General features: G+C 41.7%; 6 protein-coding genes across 6 annotated transcripts; 2 read left to right on the forward strand and 4 right to left on the reverse strand.

The window, feature by feature from the left end:
* Positions 1-1,028: 1,028 nt before the first annotated feature.
* L201_000001 (uncharacterized protein) lies at positions 1,029-1,994 on the reverse strand (the record flags this gene model as incomplete). Its single annotated transcript, XM_066215810.1, has 1 exon — positions 1,029-1,994. One exon carries the CDS (start codon positions 1,992-1,994, stop codon positions 1,029-1,031), a length of 966 nt encoding a protein of 321 aa, XP_066071907.1.
* Positions 1,995-3,172: 1,178 nt separating this feature from the next.
* On the forward strand, positions 3,173-4,727 carry L201_000002 (uncharacterized protein; the record flags this gene model as incomplete). Its single annotated transcript, XM_066215811.1, has 4 exons — positions 3,173-3,197; positions 3,247-3,372; positions 3,601-4,487; positions 4,536-4,727. 4 exons carry the CDS (start codon positions 3,173-3,175, stop codon positions 4,725-4,727), a joined length of 1,230 nt encoding a protein of 409 aa, XP_066071908.1.
* A 284-nt stretch (positions 4,728-5,011) lies between these two features.
* On the reverse strand, positions 5,012-6,309 carry L201_000003 (uncharacterized protein; the record flags this gene model as incomplete). The annotated part of the gene is made up of 4 exons (XM_066215812.1): positions 5,012-5,241; positions 5,285-5,669; positions 5,724-6,089; positions 6,157-6,309. The coding sequence occupies 4 exons, from the start codon at positions 6,307-6,309 to the stop codon at positions 5,012-5,014; spliced, it is 1,134 nt and encodes a 377-aa protein (XP_066071909.1).
* Positions 6,310-6,975: 666 nt separating this feature from the next.
* On the forward strand, positions 6,976-8,971 carry L201_000004 (uncharacterized protein; the record flags this gene model as incomplete). The annotated part of the gene is made up of 8 exons (XM_066215813.1): positions 6,976-7,113; positions 7,167-7,591; positions 7,646-8,005; positions 8,063-8,377; positions 8,443-8,541; positions 8,594-8,673; positions 8,732-8,799; positions 8,855-8,971. 8 exons carry the CDS (start codon positions 6,976-6,978, stop codon positions 8,969-8,971), a joined length of 1,602 nt encoding a protein of 533 aa, XP_066071910.1.
* Positions 8,972-9,103: 132 nt separating this feature from the next.
* On the reverse strand, positions 9,104-11,616 carry L201_000005 (uncharacterized protein; the record flags this gene model as incomplete). Its single annotated transcript, XM_066215814.1, has 5 exons — positions 9,104-9,745; positions 9,800-10,322; positions 10,375-10,815; positions 10,871-11,438; positions 11,490-11,616. The coding sequence occupies 5 exons, from the start codon at positions 11,614-11,616 to the stop codon at positions 9,104-9,106; spliced, it is 2,301 nt and encodes a 766-aa protein (XP_066071911.1).
* Positions 11,617-11,946: 330 nt separating this feature from the next.
* Positions 11,947-13,037, reverse strand: L201_000006 (uncharacterized protein; the record flags this gene model as incomplete). The annotated part of the gene is made up of 3 exons (XM_066215815.1): positions 11,947-12,331; positions 12,388-12,616; positions 12,674-13,037. 3 exons carry the CDS (start codon positions 13,035-13,037, stop codon positions 11,947-11,949), a joined length of 978 nt encoding a protein of 325 aa, XP_066071912.1.
* Between the last annotated feature and the right edge of the window lie 108 nt (positions 13,038-13,145).

Here is a 13,145-nt window from a genome sequence, read left to right on the forward strand (position 1 = left end):
TATTCTTTGACCTGATTTACCAGATCGTTCTTGTCTTGAGCCAAATGTTGGACTTGTTTCTTTAAATTTGGGATTTCAAGATTTTGGAACTGAGCTAGATTTTGTGTGGACAAGTTATTGGTACTGAATTCATCTAGAATAGTTTGACGGAGTAGAGGTATACTGTTCTCGTTCACATCATTTGAGAGGTCTCGCAGCGATGATCCGATATTTGAATCTTGTGCTCGATCTAAATTTACATCTAACGAAGCATTTCAAGAAGTATCAATGTTCAATAGTGTACCTTTAGGTTTTTTACTTCTCGAGCGTTGGTCTAGATCTGATCTAGGAGAATGATTTGTAGGTAAAGAAGATTTTTTTTTTGGGTGAAGGAGAAGTGATGGTGAGAAGAGGAGTTGTACTTGGTCCAGCGTGTTGAAATTGACTTTCTTCACTACTATGAGCAACCAACCTACGTTTCTGTTCAGTTGAAGGCGGAATTCGGATTTATCATATGGAGAGAATCAGCCAAAGAGAACCAGTACAGCATGAATACACGTAATAAGAAGTTCAAGCACATAAGTTAGGAAGCGATATCTCATCAATCGGTTAGCAAAGTAAAGAGATAGAGAGTAAATGGAATAATCCGGATTCCCCAACAGCAGCTGACCTCGTATAGCTTTTGACAGCTTGAACCAACATCTTCTGATCTTTTCCATGAAGGTAAGTGGATTTTATATCAACCCGCTTGGGCTGATCTGCATACTTCTTTTCCCCAAAATCAGTCAACGACTCGACCGTTACAATTTCCGGTAACATACCTCGGCTTTGGCTGAACTGCAACAGCACTACAGCTCAAACATGTTGTGAGTAATCAGTTCCGACTCGACACGTCTACTTTTGCGCTGATACGTCTAGGCATAAACGGAATACGTACATTGTATTATAAATTACAAAATAGCTTCTTAAGTTTGTTTATTATGTCTATGGGTTGTGATCAGTCACAACTATTAAATCAATTAAACGAATTTCTTACTCCCTCATGGCTACTAAACCTTCTTTGGGAAAGCACTTTTCTCTTTCAACCAAGTTTCAGCATCCATCAACTCTGGATGAATTTTCCTTAATTCCTTGATATTCGCACCGTAACCTTCTTCCTTGAACCAGTCTATCATCATTCCATATTGCTTTACCACAAATCTAAATATGAACCAACTTAATAGCCCATTTCCGGTAGGTATGGGATTACCAGTAACTTTGATGAAAGCGTCATTCAATTGATCCCATGTTACTTCATCACCTGCCAGACTAATTGCTTTACCTTGGTAGTTGTCAGGATCTAAAAAGGCTTTGGCGGCAAATACACCAATATCTTTAGTAGCGATATATTGAACTGGTTTATTCTTGAGAATATCTCTATAAGCGGTCATGAATAATTTACTATCGTTTGTTGGTTCTAAATTTTCGAAGAACATTGTTGGTCGTAATATTGTCCATTTCATTGTACTATTCTTTTCCTTGATTTGATCCAAAAGGTATCGTTCCAAGTGATGTTTGGTCATGAAGTGAGGGACATTGGTAGGATTATTCCAGGACTTTTCTCCACCGGTATCACCAGAGGTATAAATGAACAATTCTACGTTATTCTTGATAGCTTGGTCGACTACTTTCATTCCATTGTGAAATTCGGGTGCATCTCTCCAATCTTTGTAGATCTTTGCATCTTTATCTTGCATTGAGAATACTCCCCATATTTTACCTTTTGGTGATAGTTCTTTGGCTTTAGTGAATGGTTCAGATAGTGTTGGTGCAGTGTAATCACCTTTAATCAATCTAATTATCTCTGGCGCTTTGGCTAGGAGCTTTTGAGCTCGGGCTGAGTCTGGATCACGAGTCAATGCGAGGATAAGGAATTTGGAAGCGATGTTTGGTGTTGATAGTAAAGCGTCGATTACAGCTCCACCTTGTCGGCCTGTTGCACCGGTTACAAGAATGGTTCGAATCTGATCAGCCATGTTGTTGGGTGAATGGTTTGTTCAAAGTAGTGAGATAGCAGTCGAGGTAGTTGTAATAAGTGGAAATATGATCTGTATGGGTGTTATGTGAAGGAGGATGTGAATTTGGATAAGTCTGCAAGTTGAGTGAATTTAGTATTATTGTGGGTTTGCTCTATAAGAATGTGGTTGATGCGAGTGCTTTGCTTGAACGAGTAGAAGGATAGGCTGTTGTACATGAGTTGACGAAGGAGGATGCGATATCAGTCACCACCTTGCAAGGTCTTTATACCTTCCTCTTCCAGCTTCCTCATCGGACATGACAACCTGATTGAAAGTACCATTCTCATGGATGACCAATCAATGGGACATTCCCATGGGTTTACCGATCCCATCGGTTGTATGACCGAGTTTGACCGGCGGAAAGGTACCAATCCATCTAGCTCTAATCTAACTAGCCATATTCTACGCCAAAGTCATTGTGTAAAGCGGTGAAAAGTGTATTCGGATGTTGTCACCAGTGTTTTTCATGATATCCGAGCAAGATAAGATGAAGATGAAAGAAAGAATTGATGTGAATGCTTTTCGATCTCTAAGATAGCTATGTTGATCATATTCGGGTTCGGGTATTTACACAACTTATAGCATTCAATGGTCATTGTCCTCATCCATTTCCAGGTACGCTGCATCGGTCATCCCTTGTACTTCATAAGACTCTCTGATATCTCGATAACTCCTATTGCTGATCAAGCATGCATACTCTCAATATCATACAATGAGCTCCCTAGCTTCGTCTCCGAAGATGGGCATGTGTACGACACTTTTTTTCACAAATCTGTCCTGATATTGGCATTATAAGGGTTTTTTTTTTCAAGTTGTAGCGGTCTGACCTCATGTCAGGACAACCTTCTATCATGCTGTGCTTCTACAATTAAGCAAGCATAACGTCAGAATATCATGAACAGGTAGCAGTAAGTGTCATTACTATAGCTTTCCTTGAAACTTCCTTGTCGCATATTTCTTTTTCCCTAGAATCCACATTTCCGGTAACATAACTCGGCTTCGGCTAAACTGCATCCACATTTCACAAACATGTCGTGATTAATCAGTTCCGACTCGACATTCCTATTTTTGTTTTCAAAGTATATGTATATTTGTATCTGTGTAGGACGATACATCTCACCTCCTCCACAGCTGCAATGCCTCGTGAAACTCCGGTATTAGGTGAGTTATAGTAAACTTCATATAGCTGCAGCTAATATCAAACGTATAGGTCTCTCCGAGAGATGGTCACTCGCCAGGAGTAATGTCGCTTCTCCTATCACTGTCATCTACCACGCAACCCTTCCTGCCAACCTCATAACGCAAGACCAGCTGAAGGATGCTGCTTCGAGACTTAGTGAGATATATCCGATACTGTTATGCGGAGTAGAAGATAAACAAACGGTCAATCCAAAGTATGTAAAACGAGAAACGATTAATCCGAGAGATATAGTAAAGGTGGTTCAATTGGAACGAGAGGAGAGTTTAGAGAACCTGTGTGACAGAGTGATAAAAGAGGGCAAACTGTACGATACTACATCGGGACCCTTGTGGGAAATCCAGCTTCATCGACATTCCTTTCCAGACGCTCGAGACCGACTCACTCTTCTTATCGACCATATCATCTGCGATGGTTTAGGTGCTAGAAACCTGTTTTCAGATCTACTTTCCATCCTTTCAGACCAACCAATTCCTCAGCAACCTGAAGGTCTACCTGCTCGTATGGATGATACGGTAGAGTTGCAACCTAGTGGAAACAATGCTACCGCCCAATCCAAAATACAATCCACCATCAAAAGCCTTAGCAATGGGATCAACACTATCGTTTCGCCAGAATCAGTATACACCAACTGTCCAACTCTGCAATCACCTGGGTACAATTCAATCACAGCATCACAGCAATTCAGTCATTTCTCCCTTTCCCCGTCGGAGCTTTCTAGCTTAATTGCAGAAGGTAAAAAGCATAACGTCCCGACTATCCACCCTGTAATCCATATCGCTTCCATTGTCGCATTATACCGTGCTTTACAATCGACTTCGGGATACAGCTTCTTCACTAGTATACCAATCTCAGAACGAAATGCAGCATTAGGACATCCACGATCTACAGGAAATTATGTCACTTTCCATTTTTCCACCGACCGTATCAGCCATTCAACTAAGTTTTGGGATCAAGTGAGAGACTTCTCAGCAACCCTTCGTCAACCAGAAACCAAGATCACAGCTAGACATACTCTTGGTAAACTTGCCGCTATAAATGGTGAAGAGGAATTAGATGAAAACGCACCTTCAAAATGGGAAGATTATCTGTACAATGTGATGAGTGATTCCAACGGTCCTCACAAATTATCACTTGCGGTATCAAATGTAGGTTTGGCGGATTTACCAACTTTAGGAAAATTAGCAGGACAGGTGGAAGACGTGTACTTTCAGCAAGCTGCCTCTGCTATGGGAGGTTGTGCCGTTTTAAGTGTAAGTGTTATCTGCTTCCCGCCTGTCTTATAGCTAATATTGCATTAGATCATGAGTACTCGAGGTGGAGCCTTAACTTGCTCAATCAGTTCCAAGATCGGTTCAATGCCACCCGGTGTTTTTGAATCTTTCGCTCAGCGTATCAAACCAATCTTACAAGCTATCGCTAGAGGAGATATAAGCGAGGATGCTACGGCTGGAGGTGCCATCCCTGGTGTTTTAGATGTGGGTAATACGTGAACTTTGAGGTGTATTGGAATCACCTTGAGGCTCACTTAGGAAGCGTTAGGCAGTGGAAAACCAACAAAATAATGTTGAAGATCTAGCTCAGAAGTTTGAGATGTTACAATTAAACTACTAGAAAATAGAGATGGGAATTATCATTAGAAGCTATCATTAGGAACAGCGCGCGTGGAAGATGCAGATCGTATGTAACGTTGTATACTATCGCATTTCCCGATTAACCTTTTGAGATTTGATAATACATATCCTACTGTACATCTGATTATGTTGGATTCCTCAATCTACCACTGCTTCCCTTCCGCTCGTAAACCTTCGCTCTTGCTTATCCCTTCTCTACTAAGATACGGTAACTCTCCTATCGACGATGCACGATCCCCGTTACGTTCTTCTTTATAGTCAAATGTAGCAGAGTGAAGGGTCGAACGGTTATCCCAAATAGCTACAGATCCAGCTTCCCATCGGAAACGGACTGAGCAGTCAAAGTTGTTCATACATAGTTGAGCTAAACTCACTATTAGCAAATAAACAATTAGCCTTAGAATTGTTTCACTCACTAAGGTACTCCCGTAAAAATAGATGCTCATCATAGGTGACACCTTGTATTCGCCCACCAAAACCGTATGAATAGTAAAGTGCATTCCATCCTGTCACAGGATTGGTTCGGATGAGAGGATGTCGAGCGGAAAGATCATCACCAACATTTAAAGGGTTACCCCTGACCATTGTTTTGGAAATGGTTCTACCATGATTTGCAGCTTCTTGGTGAAAGAAGTTTGCGTTGTGTTCAGCTTTGAGAGTTTTAAAGTATTCAAGCATCGAAGGGGACATCTTGTCTAGTATATCGTAGCAATTCACCCATTGGGTATCACCGCCAGTAGGTGGGAGAACGTTGATTTTCAGCATGGAGTAGTCGGCCGGCACTTTTTCGAAAGACACGTCCTGTAGAAAGCGTTAACTATATGTAACGACTCAAGGTCATATACAAAAACTTACAGAATGGTAGGCTCGAGTGGCCCATCTTGAAACATCATCGTGAAGTCTCATAATACCACCACCTTTTCTCTGTGCTTCAGCTGATATAAGTTGTGTTTTAGCACCCATTTCCCCCACATTCTCTGATACCGGATGTATACACATGTTTGATTCTTTAGGTTGGCCGGCTGAAGTACTGATACGTTTTTGCAACTCCATCATCTCGTCTTGACTGACATCTTGAGCACGGAAGAAGCAGACACCACGTCTTGAGATTAATACGGCGAGATCTCGAATCAAATCGTCGGAGTTGGGTGCTTTGAGTATCTGGGAGAGTTGAAGATCCTTTCCAAATTCACGTCCAATGGATGGTGTTACCTCAAAATGCTATCAGGATGTTTAGGTATCAGCTACTCCGCATCACCACATCTGGATCTGAGCTCTGAACACATACCGTATATCCATCCAACGAGCCTGAGTATTTTAGCGGTCCCGGTAAGGTATTACGAGCAACCTCTTCCTGGTCATCCACAGCGGCGCCTTTGAGCTTAATAGTCCGTACAGGCTCATCTATTGACGTCTGTGTATGAATGGCGATAGGAGACATGATGATGTAATCAGCAAATTGGTCGAGATTGTATAATTCGGATTTAGATCTATAAGCAAAGAGGAAAAGGCAGCTTACAAGTCATTTGATGTATTGTTATATACATCTTGAAGACGTCTTTTCGCCTTATCGGCGACTTCACCGGTCTACGTTTGTCATGATTCTTGTCGGATTAGACCTAAGATATTTTGCAATGATGACAAAAGCAAATGATGACTATTGGGAAGGAAATTTGAAACGTATGAGAAAAGATGGTAACAACGTAAGTTAATCGGCGACTATGGAAGAAAACAACATGTGTTACACTGAATTATACCGATGACGTGCTTGAAATAACCAACGTTTTTTTCACTTTTACCTGGTATTTTTAACTTTTTATCATTTCTTCATCTCTCCTTTCGATCGCGTTTTCAGGTTTAATCGGCGACTACCTGAATAACATTTGGTTTTTCTCCTCCGGGATATCTAATCTAACTCGCTTTATCTATCATATCAAGCAATCACACCATTCTGTCATCACAAGATTGACAACCATGATGATCCGAAATAGCCTATCGAAGCAAGTTTATTTGACAACGCTGATCTTTCCTCAGAATGTATATATATAGATCATCTGGCTAGTGATTTAGAATCAACCAAACACCCCAATTTCCAGCACTCTACACCATGGCCGAGAAATCAGACTATCAATTAGATCCTGAGGAGGAAAGAGTTTCTTGGACTCAAACTAGAGTTGAAGCTAATCGAGAAGAAGAATGGCAACATAGTCTTACTCTCTGGCAGAGTTTGAAGATTTACCGCACAGTGAGTCTGGGATCATCTTTCAGTATCAAAACCTACTTACCATCACTATATAGGCCGTGTTCTGGTCTGTAGCCGCTTCATTCTGTATCGTTCAAGAAGCATACGATACGTTATTACTTGGTTCATTATTCGCCTTACCAGCTTTTAAAGAACATTTCGGTTTCTACGGTGGTAAAAAAGCCGGTTATCAAATTTCCGCGCCATGGCAAGCTGGTCTTCAACAAGGTGCCAATATGGGTAGTCTTATGGGTGTCTTCTTGGGTGCTTTCCTTGTTGATCGATTTGGTTACAAATACTCGATCCTCGGTAATTTGGTCATTTTGGCTCCTATCATTGCTTTAGTCACTTTCGCTCCAAACCTCGGTGCACTTTTAGCTGGTGAAATCTTATGTGGTATCCCTTGGGGTGTCTTCAGTACCCTTGCCGAAGCCTATGCTTCTGAAATATGTCCCCAGAGCTTAAGAGGATATCTTACAACGTAAGTCAGTGTAAGACCAGAGGTCAGGGTATAAGCTAACCTTTACGAGTACAGATTCGTCAACTTGTGCTGGGTATTAGGACATTTCATCGGTGCAGGTGTTTTACGAGCTGCCAACAATATTACTGGAAAATGGTCATATCGAATGCCATTCGCCGTACAATGGGTCTGGATCCCAATCTTACTTCCTATCTTAGCATTCGCACCAGAATCGCCATACTGGTTTGTTAGAAAAGGAAAGTTGCAAAATGCTGAAAAGACCGTTAGAAGAATCGCTCCAGCTGCTGAACAAGGTCGAGTACAAGAGATCGTTAGTTCAATGGTCCGGACCAATCAATTCGAGAAAGAGGTCAACCAGGGAACGACTTGGGCAGACTGTTTCAAAGGTACCAACTTGAGACGTACTGAAATCAGGTAAGCTGCATATATATGGTACAAATTCACCTTATGCTAAGCTGTATTCTCTTCCAGTTGCGTTGTTTGGACTACCCAAATCTTATGTGGTTTACAATTCGCAAATTACTCAACTTATTTCTTCACTCAAGCCGGTCTATCCACCATTTACTCTTTCGACATGACCATTGGTCTTTACGCTGCAGCCTTCATCGGTACTTGTCTTTCATGGGTACTTCTCACATATTTCGGTAGAAGAAGAATTTGGTTAGCAGGTTTGACTACTCTCTGTTTCGGTCAAATCCTCATCGGGGTGTTATCCGTTGTAGCAGATAAAGGTCACACAGGCGCCAGATGGGCTCAAGCCGGTCTGATGATTGGATGGTTGTTCACGTAAGTATATCACACCACACATCGCATCTATAGACACAGAGATCGTGGCTAATTTTATCGTCCAGATATGATATGACTGTTGGACCTGTCGCATATGCTATTGTCGGTGAGACCTCATCCACTCGACTCAGAAACAAAACTGTCGGTTTAGCTCGAGCCTCATAGTGAGTCGAACGTGTGAGAATTGGTTGGGAACGGTACTGATACGCTTTACAGCAATGTCTTCAGTATATGTTTCGGTGTTCTCATGCCTTACATGCTCAACCCAACCAAATGGAACTGGGAAGGGAAAACAGGTAAGTAATCTGTTCAATTATACTAAGCTGGTTCATCATCTAACAATGCCATCAATAGGTTTCTTCTGGGCAGGTATTGCTTCCATCTGTCTCGTGTGGGCGTACTTCCGTTTACCTGAATTGAAAGTAAGTACAGCGCTCAATCTGTTTTATGTTGTACAAGCTTACCAAACATCTGCAGGACCGAAGTTTCCTCGAAGCCGATATAATGTTCACCCGTGGAGTTCCAGCTCGACAATTCAGAACTTATGTTATTGAAGCCAACGCAGATGAGCATGTTCAAAGTGATCTCAAATAGGAGTTTGGGTATTGTCTTATATATTAGGTACTAAAGGAATTGATTTGGTCTTTATAATTTTATTGGTATAATTATAGGTTGAAGGATGCATCGAGTTAAGATGTTGTAAATACTACACAACCAGTATACATATTATGATACATTATTTATGGCTAAGGTTATATGCGATGACACATGTTCTCCGTGGGGATCTGAATTTTGTTGTTGTTGAATATTTCCAAGTTGTAAACCGAAAGAAGGGAAAAGAGTTTCCAAGTATGCGTCAAATTGATCCTGCGGTGTGACTGGCATTGGTGGCCAGATGGATTGACCTTGGTCTTGATCAAGTATCTCACCAAAAGCCTCCAAGTCGATAATCTGTTTGGCGATCGATTCTGCGTGACCATGAACCGCCAATTCTGCATCTAAAAGGTGGTTCAAAACAGTGTATGTATTATTGTTCAGATCTTCTTGCGCAGCTTTTTGGCCTTTCCTGTAGTCCAAATGCGATTTCTTCGCTTCAATGAGATTCGTCAAAAAAAGGCTGAGTTCGCTTGGAAGTTCATTTGTCGACTCAGCTCTATCTAACATGTCAGCTGCTCTTTGAGCTAGTCCTATAATCTCTTCAGGATCGGGCTCAAAGTCGACAAGCTGGACATGCAGGATTCGTAATAATGACACCGCTGCATAAGTAACAAACGTATGCAGCATGTCTGGGCAACCGAGGTGGAAATCAGGATGAGCATCGAACGATGAATGATATGTGCCAATTAAGCGAGTAGCGGCAGATCGTAACTGCAAGATTGTCAGCCCTTCTTACTTCCATTCTGCAGACGAAATTACACATACCTCGATCAGCGTCACTGCTAAGCCACCACGTATAGAATCTGTAAGTTTGTCCAGCGCCGAAGAGTGAACCACCAGTTCGGCATATTGCTGATATAGCCTAATTTTCGACATTATGAACCTAAGAGAAAGTGCTGTCTCCTTCGCAGTATCCGCTTGATAAGAGGTCGTGCTGGCATTTGCGACTGTCATGTGATGTTTACGGATAGATTGTTCAGTGGAGTCACGCCAGACACGGAATTGCTGAATAAAGGATTGTTGATGTGTTGAGCGAATATCTGTAATCCGACCTTCTGAAGAGTCTTCACTGTCACCTTTATCCAGAGGTGTTTCTATGGATTTCACAAGGATCTGGGTCCACTCAGCCAAAGCAGCGATCCAAAGATCTTCCGGGGAGGAGACATGACCGATCTCAGGTGTGGAAGTTGATTTTTCGGTTGAGTCTTGCCTTAAAAGCTGAATGTACGATTTGATCGAATGCTCATCGTAAGACGTTGCAGGTTTACCAAGTTGTGCCGATATTGTGCTGTCAGTAGATGATTAGTTAAGGACATACATAAGATTAGTTTAGAACCTACCGATCAGTGATATACACTCCTAGCCATGTTCTAGCTATTGCACGTAATACCCATCGAGGCAGCCCATCTCTAGCTTGTTGGGAGGAAGCGATCCGATGCAGGTTGATATCCACAGCGGTTCTCATTGCCATTCCTACACGCAGCCATGTTAAATCCATCTCAAAATGCCTCGGTCTATGCAAATTCCAAGTGATATATATGAGATGACCTTGGATAACATCAATATTCTTCTCTTTCGGTATACGCTCCATCTCAAATCTAGCAAAATCCGATAACCTTTCCCACAATGCAGGATCTCTAGCTTTTGCACTGGCGCAACATATAGCATTGAACAGGAAGTTGTTCCTTCTTGCAACTGCCGAGGGTGACGAATGCGAAGGATCAAGGAGCGGAAGATGTGGATGAAGATATGAGAAATATAGGTCGAATAGCTTCTCAGCTCTGTGAAATAATGCTGTCAGCTGATTTACATCAAGCTATAGAAGGAGCAACTCACTCTGAAACATCGATAAATGCCATGATATGCGGTGCTTCATCCTTTAACGTCCTTCTGAGTGGTGCATAATATCCTTTCCTATCTTTTAAAGCGGTATCTACGAGCGGTGAAGCATCGGTAGATTCATCTTCAGCTGAGACTGTTGCGCTTGCTTCTGCCAAGACCGCTAATGGATTTCGATCTCCAGGAAGTGGGAGTGATGTGAGTTTGTCCGCAACGTCATCTGGAAGTTGTCGATCTGGCTGTTGTTTATGTAGTGAACGTTTCGATTTAGCAGGATTTTCGTTAGGCCTAGTATGCTGATCTATACGGGGTCTTTTCGAATATAATTCCTGTGGTTGACCTAATTGATTAAGATTGAGTTGTTGCCAGATAGAAGAATTTCGAGGAACGGTATCACCTATCGAAGTGTTGCGTTTCCATCGTATATATTCTACAGTTGGATTTTCTGGAGGTAACATTCCGAACGAATCTCCTTTTCTCATTGACTCCCGCATTTCTTCCTCATACACTGTCATCGGTGTAGTTACAGGTGAACTAGGAGCTTTACGTTTTCCCCTCATTCTACCTCTGAGACTTGGTGTGTATATACATTGATTTGAATAACCAAGATCTATACATCTTGAACATGGTTTTCCACCGTCACATTTCAATTTCTGTTGACTACATGATGAGCAGGCTCTACGTGTTCGGGTAGTCGATGGTCCGGCTTCGCTCTGACGGCTGGAAGATGCGATAGTGGACATGATTATGGATACTGACAGTTATCAGAGTTGCTCCAAGTTTCAACGATCCATAATTATTTCACGTTCCTTCATAAGCATGCTCCATTCTTGTCGATGAACACCATACAATCAAACAGTGTTGAATTAGTCAAAGTGACATCTTATTGATTTTATCATATTCGGCGACTAATTTGATAACTTCGGTCATTTCCGATGTCGAGATCATCACGCCATTTTCATTGAATTTTTTTGATATTATTATGATATTTGGTGCAATCAGGAGAGGGGCATTTTATATGTATATGATGTTTGCCATTATATAGAATAAATGCATTGTGAAATAGGTAGTAACTAAGCATATATAGCCAACCGAGGATCTATAGCAGCTGGATCGGCGAATCTCAGCCCTATGTCCAAGTCTGATATAATGTTGATTTCCTCTTCAGTCAAATCAAACGATTCGTTACCCAAATTCTCTTTCAATCGCGCTTCACTGGAACTTTTTGGGATAACGGAAATATCTCGTTGAGTTGCCCATCTTAGTACTACTTGAGCTTCAGTGACGTTATGCGATTTGGCTATTTTAGAGATTTTGGAATGGGTGAACAATGGTTCGCATTTTGCTACTACACTATCTGAAATACCGATCCAAGATGTTGGACCGAATGATGAATATGCAGTGACGTGGATATCGAAAGCTCGAGCGAGTTTGACAAGATTGGGTTGAGCGTGGTAGCTATTAGTCAAGTGAGCAGAGATCGCCAGGCGTACAACACTCCTCAATCGACTAACGGGTGTAATTCAACTTGTAATACAGCTGGTTTGATTCTAGCATATCTCATCAAATCCATAATCAATCCACCAGACATATTACTAATGGCTATATTTCGTACTAAGCCCAAGTCTACGAGTTTCTCCATAGCTTCCCATGTTTTGTGATAAGGTGAATCTTCGATTTCAAGTTTACCTGTAGTTGTACCATCGTAACTCCATCCAGGTGGATATCGCACTTTAGGATCAACTAGGATTTGTATCTCGTCAGCATATGTATCTTACCAGTAAGATATTTGATACGCACCATATTTAAGAGAGATTGGCATATGAACGTAGTATACATCAAAGTAATCTACTCCCCAATCTGCAAGACTTCTTCGACAAGCAGCTTCTACGTGTTCAGCAGCGTGGAATGTGTTCCAGAGCTTACTAACAACGGTCACATCCTCTCTTTTGACAGTACCTTCTTTGATAGCTCTGCTCAATCCTTCACCAGCTTGAACCTCGTTATCGTAATCTGCTGCGCCATCTAAAAGTCGGTAACCAAGTTTTAATGATGTATAAACGAGGTCTGCACAGGCACTTTGTGGGACTTTCCAAAGACCTAAACCGGTAAGTGGATAGGCATCACCTGAAGGGAGCTTGACAGTGTTTTGTTGAGTTGACATTGTGGGTGTATTTGCTTCTGGTTTTCTGCTCGAGAGTAGAAACTATCAAGATTTACTTTTTACCGTTGCGATTCGTGAAATGCACAAGATACCAAAAAAGTTAGAACA

Source organism: Kwoniella dendrophila, chromosome 1 (genome assembly GCF_036810415.1).
Source record: "Kwoniella dendrophila CBS 6074 chromosome 1, complete sequence".
Taxonomy (NCBI): Eukaryota; Fungi; Basidiomycota; class Tremellomycetes; order Tremellales; family Cryptococcaceae; genus Kwoniella; species Kwoniella dendrophila.